This window comes from Lepidochelys kempii, chromosome 13 (assembly GCF_965140265.1).
Source record: "Lepidochelys kempii isolate rLepKem1 chromosome 13, rLepKem1.hap2, whole genome shotgun sequence".
NCBI lineage: Eukaryota > Metazoa > Chordata > Testudines > Cheloniidae > Lepidochelys > Lepidochelys kempii.
Window position 1 is genome coordinate 23,870,278 of NC_133268.1, and position 15,241 is coordinate 23,885,518.

Consider the following 15,241-nt stretch of genomic DNA (forward strand, 5'->3'; position numbering starts at 1 on the left):
ATAAACTCAGGGCAGACAACTATCTCACCAATATTTGTACACTGCCCTTCAAGATGTGTACTTGATCTCAGCTGTGGCCTTTCAAGACTATTGTAATATAAAAAATAAAATGGTAACCCCCTTGTGCTCCCCAAACACACACCTTACTATTCCAAGTATCAGGTTTTATTTAAGGGAAATAAATTTCTTCTATCAAACATGGTGGAAATCTCCACTAGGAGCTAGAAGGATAGTAACTACTAAACTCATTCTTTCTTGTGATCACCACACAATGCAGCTCTCCAGAAGGGAAAGTGTGGTCATTAAATAGAGTTGTACAAAGTCTTTCAGCTGTGTTTGGTGATATTTCTGTGAAACATCCCATTTGAACTATTTTACAAGCTTCCAAACCCATTGATCTTGAAAGGAGAGAAACAAACCTAACTCAGAAAAGGGGTGGAGTAGAATGCTGAAGTCAAGGAGATGCATGCACCCATGGCTGAAAGGCACATGTGACAGCAGCAACAGTTGTCTTATGCGTATACAATATTATTTGCCTTATGGACCCCATGCTGCTAGAATAAAGATGTCGCCAGGCACTAAGAGCTGGTTGAATTCCAGCTGGCAGTACTAGTGATCATGAGGAATGCCGCCAATAGGAAAACACACACGACTTCTGATGCAGTAAGAGAACTCTGATCTGTTTCAAGTGATTGTTCCCTTGCAACGTTATAACAATGTGAGGCTTAGGAATTATTAATACTGTAAAATTATCAATTCCAAGACAGTTAGCTGAGGCAGATTGACTCTCTTAAGATGGCTTGGAGAATTTGCGAAAAGCAGCCTCCTCTTCTGAAAACCCAAGTGAAAAACAGCTTTTGCTGTATCTCCTGAGCGCTTGGAGTAAACTCAACCAATCAGGTAACTAAAATAAATAGTATGAGACTCAAACTGTGTAATCTCCATCATGCGACCTGTCTCAGCCAAGCGCTGAAATTTGATGAGTGAAATTTGTAATACCAGTGTCAGAAACTGTCTCAAAATATTTGAGGACATCGGATGGGGCAAAAACTGTTGTGTCCAATTTCAAACATGTGGCAGATGTTCTAACACCATTTTCGAACACCACTATGTGATCATGGATACAGTTTGCACTTAAATTAAAACTGATTAGGAGTACTTTTGAGTTTCAAGTCAAACACTTTGGACAGCTCAAGTATTAACCCGCCACAGCAAGAAAGCTGCACTATTAGCATACATTCTGCTCTGTCAGTGAGTCAGGATTGTCCAGCTGATGGGATGTTCTGTAACTCTTAAACAACCTCACTCAAGTCCTGAAGAGACAAAATGCAAATGGATATTATGTAAATCCTACTATGCATGTTTTATTTTCAATTCCTTGTATTTCTAGGTTACTTTTCATACTGAAGGATCCCAAAATGTTTTTCAACTGCATGTACACAGGAATTATTTCTTACACACTAATCAACTCTGCTGGAAAGCGCTATAGGGTGGTGAGGCCCTTAGATTTAATTCTCATTTGAAATATGGACACTTCTAAGCACAGTATTCCCTGACAATATGCCAGACTGAAAGTGAAGAATGCCATCTCCTGAGTATGCTTCATGGCTTCCTGTCATGGCATAGGTTTTCCTTTAGATAACTGCTGTTAAGCCTGTTAGAGAAGATGTGGTTACAGCCTCAAAGGTGTATTATAGCATATAACTGATTGATTGATTTATACAGATATATAGGTGGATCTATGATGACTGCAAAGACTGTCAAAAGACTTCAAAGCAGCCTCATAATCTCACCTTGAATCTTCAGCACTTCTCTTGCAGATGGCACTATATTTGGCAATTTGATATGGCAATACATAAGCTATGTTCAAAATATTACTGCTGTAAATGGATAGCTATTATAAATGTTTGTTTTCAGACATCAAAGGATTTTGAACTCCTGACATAATATAAGGTATTTTAAATAAAAAGAAATAGTATGAGACTCCAACTTTGTAACGTCCATCATGCAACCAGTCTCAGCCAAGTGCTGAAATTTGATTAATGAAATTTGAAATACCAGCATCCAAAACTGTCTCATAATATTTGAGGACACCCAAATGAGGCAAAAAGATGAGAAGTAATTCTTCCACTCTACTCCGCACTGGCAAGGCCTCAGCTGAACTATTGTGTCCAGTTCTGGGTGCACGTTTCAGGAAGGATGTTGACAAACTGGAGAAAGTCCGGAGGAGAACAACAAAAATGATTAAAGATCTGGAAAATATGACTTATGAGGAAAGATTGAAAAAAAATGGGTTTGTTGAGTATGGAGAAGAGAAGACTGAGGGGGGGACATGATGACCGTTTCCAAGTACATAAAAGGTTGTTACAAGAAGGAGGGTGAAAAATTGTTCTCATTAACCTCTGAGGATAGGACAAAAAGCAATGGGCTTAAATTGCAGCAAGGAAGGTTTAGGTTGGACAGTAGGAAAACCTTCCTAACTGTCAGGGTAGTTAAGCATTGGAAAAAATTGCCTAGAGAGCTTGTGGACTCTCCACCATTGGAGGTTTTTAAGTACAGGTTAAACAAACACCTGCCAGGAATGCTCTAGTTATTACATAGTCCTGCCTTGAATACAGGGCACTGGACTAGACCAGGTTCCTTCCAGTCCTATGCATCTATCATTCTATGAAAGTCAACATCACCCATTGTAATTAGGAAGAGCCTGCAGGGGAAAAGACACCTGTTTCTATAAGTGATTCACAGAAACATTCTCAACCTCACCTGGTAGGATGTGTGTGATGGGGTGTATCAATGTGACACTACAACTAAAAGGGTTAATTAAGGAGCAACTCTGGGACAAGGTGACCCCACCCAGCTGCACCTGCTTAATAGTGAGCCAGGCAGCTTTGAATGGGCCTGACAAGCCAGGGAGAAGGACCTACCCTGAGAGCTCCAGAGAAAGGGCAATGCAGAAACCTCCTCCTGGAGAGGAAGAACCTGTTGGTTGAGCCCAGTCGGTCTGAAGGTTCAGCTAGTATCTCGTCTCTCACTACTGTGAGACAGACTGCAAGACTTTGACAAGAGAGTGGGTGGTAGGAAGGAGCCCAGGGAGGCAACCGTAAGGCACTCCTGTGTACTAGACATTTGGTAACCCTTACAGGGTCCTTCGAGGAGATAAGACTGAGTAATTACCTGACCAGAGAGTCAAGTTAATCCCCAATAAAAGACAGACCTCCACCAGGTGTGAAAGTGTCCCAGTGGAAAGACTAGAGGCATGGCAAACAGAGGTCTAAGCCCCTGACCACCAGGCAGTACCACCAGCAAACTCCATCCATCACAATGTGTCACTTGTCATGTGGACTGTCTCTAGTGAGTGGCCAGTTCACATTATTAAGGCAGTGTGGGGATGAATTTTAAAGGAGAACTTTCAAACTTAAAAGAAAAAAAAGCTCCTCCAGTCTACCACGGTGTGGAGTAAAGAGAGTTTCACATCAGAACTCTGGTTCTAAGCACTCTTGATCTTTGAGGACCAGTCTGGCTCTCTCTAGCCTCTCATCAAATTTTAGACTATTCGCCCATTAGTGTGGAATTTCCATGTGTGTCTGAAAACAAAATGTCTGGAAATTAGGTTTTTTCCTTTATTTACTTGTCATTGGTCCATGTTTGTCCTTCAACAGCTAACGAGAACAAAACACCCTCTTGAAACAGCATCTCCTGTTTGTTTTAGGGACAGATCCTCGTCCCATTGAAGTCCATCAATTTGGACAGGTTTGAGCAGTAGGAACTTATCTACATCCTGTGTATTCTTTACTTGTTTTGTTTATGCAGATGTATTGTGATTCATATTGGCCAGTACAATCTTTTAAATCACATGACAAAATAATGACAAAAATTAATCAATGAGACTCCTGACTGTGTCTCAGAAAGTTGACTCAAACACTAACTAGTCTTGGTGAACAGAGAATCCATACAACTTTCCTTAAAGATCAGCACACTTGGGCTTTGTCAGACTAATCAGAGAAGCAAACTTCAGAGCCTTCTAATGAGAACAGTTTGCTTTCCACCCTTGGTCCCCCTTCCCAACCTATAAGTGTTCAACTTTGAGGGCTGCAAGTATGAGGACCCAGCTGACTTCAACAGACAAGGTGGCTCATGCAGTCAGGTTCTGATCTTGGTTGTAAATTCAAGTAATCACAAGGAAGTCAGATATTGTATCAGTAACTAAATAAATAATAGCAACAATGCAATTGACATCAGCATTTGTCCCATAGTTTCTAAGGCAACCACAATTCAAAATGTGACATTACCCAGGGTACAATCTGGACTGCTGAACAGCAGTGTCCTTAATTCTCTAGCCTGGGGTGTCTTTTATGCTGCTATGCTGTCAGAACACCCACTCCTGGCCTGTTCACACAGCCATCAGCATGCAAATTCACTCCCAGAGCACTCTGCCCAGTCACTCATTAATTATGTATAGGGCAATACTTGCAAGCTCTTAGTCCCAACCTTGTTCCCCCGTAATATGTGTCTTGTACTGTCCAGCAAACCATTGAACAATGCAAGCTCATAGAAATTCCATCATTTCATCAAAGGAAAATGATATATGCACCAGCATTGTTATCCCAAATGGAGTTTCCTTCACACTGATTAATCCAAACACACTGGTTAAGATAAAACAATAAGATATGTTTATTAACTGCAGAAAGATAGATTTTAAATTATTACAAGTGTTGATGCATAAAAGTCAGGATTGGTTACAAAAGAAAATAAAAGAGTAATATGCAAGCTAATACCTAACTTAACAAGCTAAGTGAATGTAAAAGGAAAGGTTTTCTCTCACCATACGCTGTTGTAAATTTTGCAGGCTGGATCTCATTTCAGCCTGGGACCACTCTGTCTTAGTTTAGTTCTTTGAGAGTTGATGCCATGAGCAGAGAGATGGGAGTAGGACAGGTGAAGTCAAATGTTTCCTCCCTCTTTATAAGTCAGTCTCATGTGCTAGAAACATCTGTGCTGAGTCATGGTGACGTGCAGTCCATTGTGGATGTGAAGTTTGAATAGTCCCTGTGATGAAGTATAAATTTCTTGTTTACACCTCCCATCAGCTGAAGGATGGCTGCTTAAGTAGGTGATGGCCGTTTAACACGTGTCTGGGATGCTAGCGTATCTTTGTCTCTGAAAAATTGGTTTGTAGGACCCAGAATTACTATGTATTTCAGTTACAATCATACAGTAGAATCTTATACCCTCACATATAGTGTTGCTACACATATTTTAACAGAATAATGATATTCAGCAAATTATGACTTTTCAAATGATACCTCACAAGGCATACTTTGTACAAAATGAATCATAGTCTTGTAAAAGTGGTAACCATAATAGTATAGACTGTCACACAAAACCTTTAGGCTTTCTGAATCAAACTCAACCCATTTAAATTGTATCTGGAAGGAAATCAGTGCAGGAGCTAGTGAAGTCTACATGGCATAGGTGTAATAGGCTTCCCATGAGTAGCACCGCTAAATAATTGGGCAGCCACATTCTACAAAGTGATCAACTATTGAAGGGGAAACAGAACCTTGAAGTCAGACCTTGGCAAGTAAGTGAAAGAGGAAATGCTTTTCAAAGAGTAAGTTTATAAATATATTTGATATTTAAATGCACATGGTGTACATTTTCTGTTGAGGTGAAAATTGCGTTGCCTTGCCAAAAACAGAAGAACTCATACGTGGAACAAAGGAAATGATTTGAGGGGCAGGAGGGTTGGTTTGTGTGTTTGGATTAATGTTTGTTGATGTGTAATCAGTGTAGTGGCAAATACATATTTTTTCCTACTGCAGAAGAAAAAATGTTGCTACAAAACTATTATGGGGCTGCTTCACTGTAAACTTTGTGCTGTTTGCTATTTCTGTCCCTAAGATTAGCACCTGCAGCTAAACTTAAATTAAATTTATAACTGCTATTAATTCTCCTGTTTCTGGGTATAAGCTGATTACTATCTGAAGAAGACATTTTCCCCGATAGTATAATATTATAAAATTAATCAGGTGTATTATATTGGGGCTTTACACCTCCCTCTGAAATATCTGGTACTAGCCACTGCTGAAAGCAGTAGATCAGGCTAGATGGACAATTTGTTTGCTGCAATTTGTTGATATGTGTATCATTAGGTTTTAACTATTCAAATCTGATCACTATGGGATATTTTCTACAGGTTCTAATTTTTATTTCCTTCCTCCCTCCACCTTTTAAGGAGCTTCCACCCAGAATTCCAATGCAGTGGAGCCTGAAAAGCAAGCTGACAACACAGTGAAAATGGCTGGGGTTATAGCTGGCCTTCTGATGTTTGTTATTATCCTCTTAGGAGCAATGCTCACCATCAAAAGGAGGTAAGTCTCTGCTTTGCTTCCATTGTAGAGCTACTGGCTGGGACTCCTTGTATTTTATTGAAGCTGTTACCTCAGTTGAGATAAAATGTTTCACTTGTGTTCATGTGGTGGAAAGGATTTGGGTGGTGGTGGTGGTTGTTATTTATTTGTATCAACGTAGCACCTACAAGCCAGGGCCCCGTTGTGCTGGGCACTATACAAACCCAGAACAAAAAGACAGTCCATGTCCCAAAAAGCTTACAATCAAAGACAAGGGACAACAGATGGAGACAGACATTTGGAAGAATACAAGGAAACAATGATACAGTATTGGCCAGCCTGACGGACAGTGGTTTCAGCCCATCAGCAGCTTAAACATTCTCAAGTGTTTTGGAGGCATCATGGGAAAAGAGTTTTGAGGAGGGTGTTGAAGGAGGATAGGGTGTCAGTTTTGTGGATATTTACTGGGAGCTCCTCCCAAATGAGGGGCAGCATGGGAGAAAGCACAAAGGGCCTTGTTTGAAAAATTAACAACTGGGCAATAGAAGCTGGCATCATGAGGCAGGAATCAAGATCTCCAAAGTGACTGAGAGATGATAGGTAGGGCAGGAGTAGGCCATGAAAGGCCTTGAAGTGAATACAAGTAGCTTATGTTTGATGTGATAGAAAATGGGAAGCCAGTGGAAGGATATAAAGAGAGGAGTGACGTGGTCAAAGTGACAAGCTAGGAAAAACTTTGCAGCACCATACTGAATGGATACCAGTGGGGCAAGGTTGCATTTATCAAAGCCACAGAGAAGGATGCTGCAATAATAAAAATGCAAGATGATGAGAGCATGGACGAAGAGTTTTAGCTGTGTGTGTGGATAGGAAAGGCCCTATCATAGAGATGTTATGCAGAAAGAATGAGCAAGATGTAGACATAGTCTAGATGTGTGGACCTAGAGAGAGGGCCAAGCTGAAGAAGGCAGGTAGAATGGGGATACTGTCCACAGGGATTGAGAAAGGAGGTAGCAGGGAGGGGCAGCGGGGAGATTAGAAGGAAACAGGTCTGGAGGGGGAGATCTGTGAGTTGTCAAAATGGATGTGGTAGTTGAATTTGCATGTGTGGATGACATTATCCAGAGATAAGGCATGGAGAAAAAAGAGAAGGGGACCAAGGACAAAGTCCTGTGGAATCCCCCACAGAAAACTGGTGGGAGGATGAGGACCCTCCAGAGGTCACACTGGAGCGATTATAGAGGTAGGGGAGACAACTGAGTTCTGGAAACCAGTGGAGGACAGGATTTCAAGAAGAGGAGCATGGGCAAGTGTGTTGAAGGTGGCTGACAGGTAAAGGAGTATGGGGACGTAGTATTGATTCTAAGTTTTGGCAAAGAAGATGTCATTAGAAACTGGTGAGAGTGGTTTCAGTGGAGTGCTAGGGGTGGAGGCTGGATTGGGAAGATCTGGGACAGAACTGAAGGTGATTATTGACAGCATGTTCAATGATCTTAGAGATGAAAAGAGAGATGGGGCAAGTGGGGGTCAGTGGTGGGTTTTTGTAAGATGGGAGAGAGTAAAGCTTGTTTGTAGTGTGAAGCTTGTTTGTAGTGTGAGCTAGAGAGAGTGAGAAGTTAAAAAGAAGAGTAAGAGCTGAAACGAGAATGGGCCCGGGGCAGTGGGACAAGTAGCGAAGTTAGAGGAGGAAAGCAGAGAAGAAATGTTCTATCTTTGAGATTTTGTCCAGGGGAATTAGAGGACTATGTGACTCAGACTACAATAGTAAATCTGGTTGAATTGTCTGGTTTTGACTTGTATGTATGAAGGAGGCACTTGTGGTTAGAGCATGGACCTAAAACCTGGAGTGCTGGGTTCTAGACTAGATTCTGCAAGTCACTGCATAACCTTGGGAAAGTCACTTTGCCTGTCTGAAAAAAGGGTAACAATACCTCAAAGATGTGTTGAGATCTTATTTTGTAAAGCATTTTCAGATCCTCAGATGAATGATGCTATATATGTGCAAAGTAGTGTTATTAAAATGAAATTTGAGCTGTTTTGCAGTTTGGAATTTTACTCTGTTTTGCACATTTCTTAAACTTGTCATTATTTTACAATTATTCTTCATTGTGCCTTTGGAGAGAGAGAAGATGCAATTTTGCAGATGCATGCAGCATTCCCATGTGATTTCTAAATGACTGGCTGTGAAATATGGCAGAGATTTCAGCAGAAAATTGCTTTATTTTATTATTATTTTTTTAATTTTTTTTTTATGTGAGAGGGTGAGGATGCTGGAGTGGCTTATTCTAGGGTGATTATTACCCTGCCAGGCGTGGTGTGTTTGTGCTTGCTTAGAGACAGCCATTTCCTTTGGAATATGAGTTCAGCTGGACAGAGCATTAAAATCTTTCAGTGGGGATAAGTAATTTCTGAGAGTTTGGTTTTGTTCATTTTTGGTTGAAACTGTCTGAAATTGTTGCTGCTGTGGATAGAAGCAAAGTTTTCAATCAGTTTGTCTTTGTGTGACGGTGTGCTACTCTGAAATCTGTGCTTTCTTTGTGAACCATTGGTTCTCAAACTTTGAAATAGAGCATAACTTGTAGCTGGCTTTTCTGTTATCATTGTAAGAGCTGCTACCATGTAACATACAGATATGATTCAGAAAACAGATAGGACACAAATATGTTTCGTACCAAGGAGGGATTTTCTGTGTGTTGGGGTTTTTTTGTGAGTTACTTTTCTGATCCTCTCTCTACTTTTCAACATGATTGTTGTGGTCAGTTGTTGGCTGCGTATGTGTTTATTCAGTGTGTGCTGTCCCAGCTCTGCGCAGATGGCGGAGATATCAGACCTTAATTAAACTGCCCAATAAATTTACAAACTTGGTTTTTAGCAAAGGCACCCAGCTAGGTTTATTGTTAATGAAGCATGGTAACAGCACCTGGCAGACTATACGAGGATACGAAGACATGTATGCTCGTGACAATGGACGCAGCTTAGTTAGTAGTGGGACTTTCCACTGCTCCCTAGGCTGGCCAAAGATACTCCCTTTGAGATACGTTTTTGTACCCCAATACAAACAAGTTAGTACTGCCCCTTTGACATAGTTAGTTACTGCCCCCTGACGTCACTAGTTATTACCCATTATTTTGTACATGTTGGTTTAGTTCAGGGGTCGGCAACCTTTCAGAAGTGGCGTCCCGAGTCTTCATTTATTCACTCTAATTTAAGGTTTTGTGTGCCAATAATACATTTGAAAGTCTTTAGAAGGTCTCTTTCTCTAAGTCTATAATATATAACTCAACTCTTGTTGTATTTAAAGTAAACTAGGTTTTTAAAATGTTTAAGAAGCTTCATTTAAAATTAAATTAAAATGCAGAGTCCCCCGGACCGGTGGCCAGGACCCAGGCAGTGTGAGTGCCGCTGAAAATCAGCTCGCGTGCCATAGGTTGCCTACCCTTAGTTTAGTTAAAACATCTTTATTACGTACTGTCATCCTAACCTTATCTTTAAAAGGGGTCAGTGTGTTCCTGTTATCCTTAGGAAATATTTTTGTACCCTCCTTAATATCAAAATGTTCTGGTACCTTAATATTGGGATGTGTTTGCGTAAGCGCTCTGTAACTAGCACTTCTTAGGAATGTGTATTTCTGTAATATCAGCCCTGTTCTTGCCAAATTCTGTAAGCAGGCCCTGTCTCATACCAGGCCTCTAATACAAGGGCTTATGTCTCAGGCTCTCTTCCTACTACATTTCTGATCCTAGATGAAACCTGAGCTGCCTGATCGCACACCGCCTTAGTTAGACAGCTACTACTGTTTACACATGTGAGTAGCCCCATTGACTTTGGTGGGTCTACTAGCATAAGTACAAACTACTCATGTGACTGAGGGGTTGCAGGGTAAGGTACTGGTTCCTAGACAGAATTAAAACTTTCCTTCAGCTTATTTGCCCCTGCTCGTAGTGCACGCTGCTGACATTTCAAAGAAGGGCACACAAGATATGCCCACAAAAATGCATGTTCATTCATTGCGCCCATTGACACATGCAAATAAAATAATACTTGAGGATGTAAATTGTCCGTTAATTACATCGCTACTGAGTGCCTTAAAAACCAATTAGAGAGACAAAGTGGATGAGGTAATATTTTTATTGGACCAACTTCTGTTGGGGAGAGAGACAAGCTTTTGAGCCACACAGAGCTCTTCTTCAGGTCTGGGAAAGATGCTCCCAGCATCACAGCAAAATGCAAGGTGGGGCATATTGCTTAGCATAAGTAATTAGCACATATTCGAAGGGACCATTTAAGGTAAAGTGGCCTGTTAACACCTCTGTAGTCATAGGACAAAGAGGGGGTCGGTGGGTTATAGATTATTGTAAGAAGCCATAAATCCAGTGTGTCTGTTCAGTCCATGCTTTTTAGTGTCCAGCAGAGTAATGAATGTAAGCTCCCAGGCTCATCTTTTGAAAGTGTTGTGCCGGTTTCCTTTGAAGATGAGGACTGATAAGTCAGATATAGCATGATCGCTTTATGAACAGCATTCACCCACCAGTGATAGGGTTGAGGGGGAGAAGGGATTTGAACAGGGATCTGCCACAACTCAAGTGAGTGCCCTAACTACTGGGCTATGGGATATTCTGATGTGAGGCTCCCTCAGTCTCTTCTATTGAAGGTGTTGCGCTTTGGATAAATAATTAGAGTCATTGGAACAGGGGGACTGGATCCCGGGTCTCCCCATCTTGGATGAGTGCTCTCACCACCAGGCTACAGAGTCATGCTCATGCTTGTGTGCGCACATGTGCTCTCTCTCACCCTGAGTCATTCACCCCACCGCATACCTTCTTGCTAAAACAGGATAAGGCACGTAAGTATAAAGAGGATTCCTAGCTCTGAATCACAACAGGACATAGACACCTTGCTGCAGCCCACGCTTAGGTGTCAATATTTGTGAGAGGGGTGGGACTTAGCACACCCCCTCTAGATGGCATCTTCCACTGGTTAGCTTAGACAACTCCCCGCCTAGCACACTAGCTTATGTTAATTGTGGTATAAGGTGCTTATCTCTCCCCATTCGTTGTACAGGAGGTTAGGTGCCTAACTTAGACTTTGTGTATCGCCATGATTTTACCAAACGCGTAAAAGTTAGGCAGTCTGACATAGTAGCATCACAATGCCTAATTCTTTTTGTGCATCCCGGCCCTGGTTCCTTTCAGCATTGATAGCCTCTCTCATAATTCTGTTGGCCTGTGGTGTCTTGTTATAAATTACATATATTGCTGTGAAGAAAACAAACAGCACCTTTCTGATGGTGATCAGAAATCCAGTATTAAGGGATACAGTTTTTCTTTAGCTTAGTTTAGTCCAGTCAGAGACTTAAGGATACTCTTATGAAGTAATATACTGTAACTACTTGGGAGATACTCATTTTCTGTAAGTATCTTTTCCTAATTTGGGGTTAAAAGCACAAATGAGCAAAGTTTGCATAAGCAGACATGTTTTGCTTGGACCTGTATAGTAGTTCTATAAATGTTTCAGTGACAGTATCTGGAGATGATAAAATGCATCGAGTTCGTCTTAGTATGTGGGGTGTTTGTAATAAATTCTGATCAGAAAAGAAGTCTGAGTTCCAAATTTTGCAATAGACCATGTTCTAATTTTCAGGATTTGCAGTACATGGAAGTGAACTCCTGCACAGAATCATAGAAATGTAGGACTGAAAGGAACCTCAATGGTCATTTAGTCCAGTACCTTTGATTAAGGAAGGACTAAGTACCTGAGAGGTGTTAACCTCTTCTTAAACACCTCCAGTGATGGGGATTCCACAACCTCCCTTGACAAGTTGTTCCAGTCCTTAACTACCCTTACAGATAGGAATTTTTTCCTAATGTCTAACCTAAATCTCGGGTGCCTCAGTTTAAGCCCATTACTTTTTGTTCTGTCCTCAGTGGTTAAGGAAAACAATTTATCATCTTCCTTTTTATAACAGCCTTTTACATACTTGAGTACTTTTATCATGTCCCCCTTTAGTCTTTTCCAGACTAAACAAACTCAGTTTTTTCAATCTTTCCTTGTAGGTCATATTTTCTAGACTAGACCTTTTGCTGCTCTCCTTAGGACTTTCTCCAATTTGTCCACATCTTTCCCAAAGTGTGGTGCCCAGAACTGGACATGATACTCCAAATGAGGTCTCATCCGTGCTAAGTAGAGTGGAAGAATTAATTCTTGTGTTTTGCTTACCATGTTTGTGCTAATACATCCCAGAATGACATTTGCTTTTTTAGCAACAGTATTCCATTATTAACTCTTATTTAGTTTGTGATTCACTATAAACCCCAGATTCTCTTCTGCAGTATTCCATCCTAGGCAATCATTTCCCATTCTGAATACTTGCAATTGATTATTCCTTCCTAAGAGTAGTACTTTGCATTTGTCCTTATTGAATTTCATCCTATTTATTTCAGATCATTTCTCCAGTTTGTCAAGATCATATTGAATTCTAATACTTTCCTTCAAAGTGCTTGCCATCCCCCTCAGCTTGATATTGTCCACAAACTTTATAAGTGTGCTCCCTATGCCATTATCCAAATAATTTATGAAGATATTGAATAGAACTGGACCCAGGTCTGATCCTTCCAGGACCCCATCCAATATGCCCTTCCAGCTTGACTGTGAACCATTGATAACTACTCTCTGAGTATGGTTTTCCAACCAGTTGTGCACCCACCTTGTCATAGGATCATCTAGGCCAGTGGTTCTTAACCGTTACTGCAGCCTGCACCCCTTTGGTTCTCAAAATACAGTATGTTCTTGCACCCCTTATCAAAAATCGTTGAAGTAGGTCAGTTCTTAAAACCAAGATATACCATAACTATAGAACAAAGGAGAGAGAATTATATATTTATTTTAATTTCGCAGTAAAATTAAGAATACATGAAAAATTACACACTTTTTTTTAAGTTTACTGGGTCAGTGACTCTTCTGCTGTTGCTTTTGTTCAATGATGTTCAAGAAACGAGGAACTTTTTTTGAAATAGCCACACATATGTCATCACTCGCATTTAGGCGGTTTCTGGCCTTTGTTTTGATGTGAAAGAGTGATCAAAATCCTCTCTCATACCAGTATTTAGTCACAAATGGCACAAGGATCTCCAGCGCTGTCTTTGCCAGTTGGGGAAACAGTGCTAGTTGAGCACACCAGAAATTCTCAAGCTTCATTGTCTCAAACTCCATTTGTCCAAAGTAGTCGTACTTACGTGCCTGTGCTTAATTTGTTTTTCGATGATTTACCTTGTAAAAAAATTTGGCGCGTCTCACACCCCCAGAAAGGGCATCTCGCACCCTCAGAGGGCACGTCCACCCCAAGTTAGGCTATATTTCCCTAGTTTACTTATGAGAAGGTCATGTGATCCAATCTCAGAAGCCTTACTAAAGTCAAGATATATCACATCTACTGCTCCCCCCATCCACAAGACTTGTTACCTTGTCAAAGAAGGATATTAGGTTGGTGTGACATGATTTGTTCTTGACAAATCCATGTTGACTGTTCCTTTTATCAGCTTATTATCTTCTAGGTGCTTACAAATTGACTGTTTGATTATTTGTTCCATGTTAGATGGTGTGGGATCTGAGTTACTACAGAGAATTCTTTCCTGGGTATCTGGCTGGTGAATCTTGCCCACACGCTCAGGGTTCAGCTGATCGCCATATTTGGGGTCAGGAAGGAATTTTCCTCCAGGGCAGATTGGAAGAGGCCCTGGGGGTTTTTTGCCTTCCTCTGCAGCATGGGGCATGGGTCACTTGCTGGAGGATTCTCCGCTCGTTGAACCCTTTAAACAACGATTTGAAGACTTCAATAGCTCAGACATAGGTGAGAGGTTTTTCGCAGGAGTGGGTGTGTGAAATTCTGTGGCCTGCGTTGTGCAGGAGGTCAGACTAGATGATCATAATGGTCCCTTCTGACCTTAATATCTATGAATCTTCCCAGGGACTGAAGTTAAGATGACTGGTCTATAATTCCCTGGGTTGTCTTTGTTCCCTTTGTTATAGATAGGTGCTATATCTGACCTTTTCCAGTCCTCTGGGATCTCGTCCATCCTCCACGAGTTCTCAAAGATAATCGTTAATGGCTCAGAGATTTCTTCAGTCTGTTCCTTAAGGATTCTAGGATTTATTTCATCAGGCCTGCATGCATGCTCACAAATAGGTTCCACAGATTAGGATCTCTCCATCATTAACCCTTCAGTCTTTTCCCTGGTTCCTTTCTTGGTCCCAACTTTGTGCCATTTCTTATGCTGTTCCCTGTGATTGGTAGAGACTCACATATCTTTGTTTTCCAACCCCTCCCCTCCCCTTCTGTCAACTTCCTCTATAAAATCCACTCGTTCCATGAAGCTTTCCTGCTTTGGTCCACTCCTTGGTCTGCATATCTTTAAAAATATCTGCTGGATTCTTACTCACTGCTGATCTGGCCCGTCACTGTTTCTCCAGCTCCCAACACAAGAGTTTGAAAATATCATCATAGAGGAGTCTCGGAAGTGGAATTGCAGGGAGGTAATTTTATTTCTTCAAAGATGGTGAGCCAGATCCCTCAGCTGGTGTAAATCAGATTGCGTCCATTGACATCACTGATCGCAGTGGAGCTGTGCTGATCTACGCCATCTGAGGATTTGGTCCAATGCTAGGTGACCAATGAGTAAGAATCCTAAGAAGCAGCGGTAAGTAACTGGTTGTGTCCAAGTTAGATTTTAAGCTTTTTCAAAGCAGAAATTGTCATCAACTTTGTTTGGTAAAGTGCTTATGCATGGTTACTGCACCATATAGTCATTCTTTAGTGACCAGGAGGAAACTCAGAGGCTACTTTATAGAGTTAACGGGTTGTTTATGTTGTATGTATATACAATCACTAGATTATT

At 41.1% G+C, this 15,241-nt stretch overlaps 1 protein-coding gene across 2 annotated transcripts in view; it reads left to right on the forward strand.

The window, feature by feature from the left end:
* The window catches only part of PTPRT (protein tyrosine phosphatase receptor type T), a 734,376-nt gene that overhangs the window by 624,933 nt on the left and 94,202 nt on the right, over positions 1-15,241 (forward strand). For both annotated transcript variants that reach the window (XM_073309805.1, XM_073309804.1), the window contains one exon: positions 6,236-6,371. In XM_073309805.1, the coding sequence (XP_073165906.1) occupies positions 6,236-6,371 (136 nt within the window). The remainder of the gene's footprint in view (positions 1-6,235; positions 6,372-15,241) is intronic.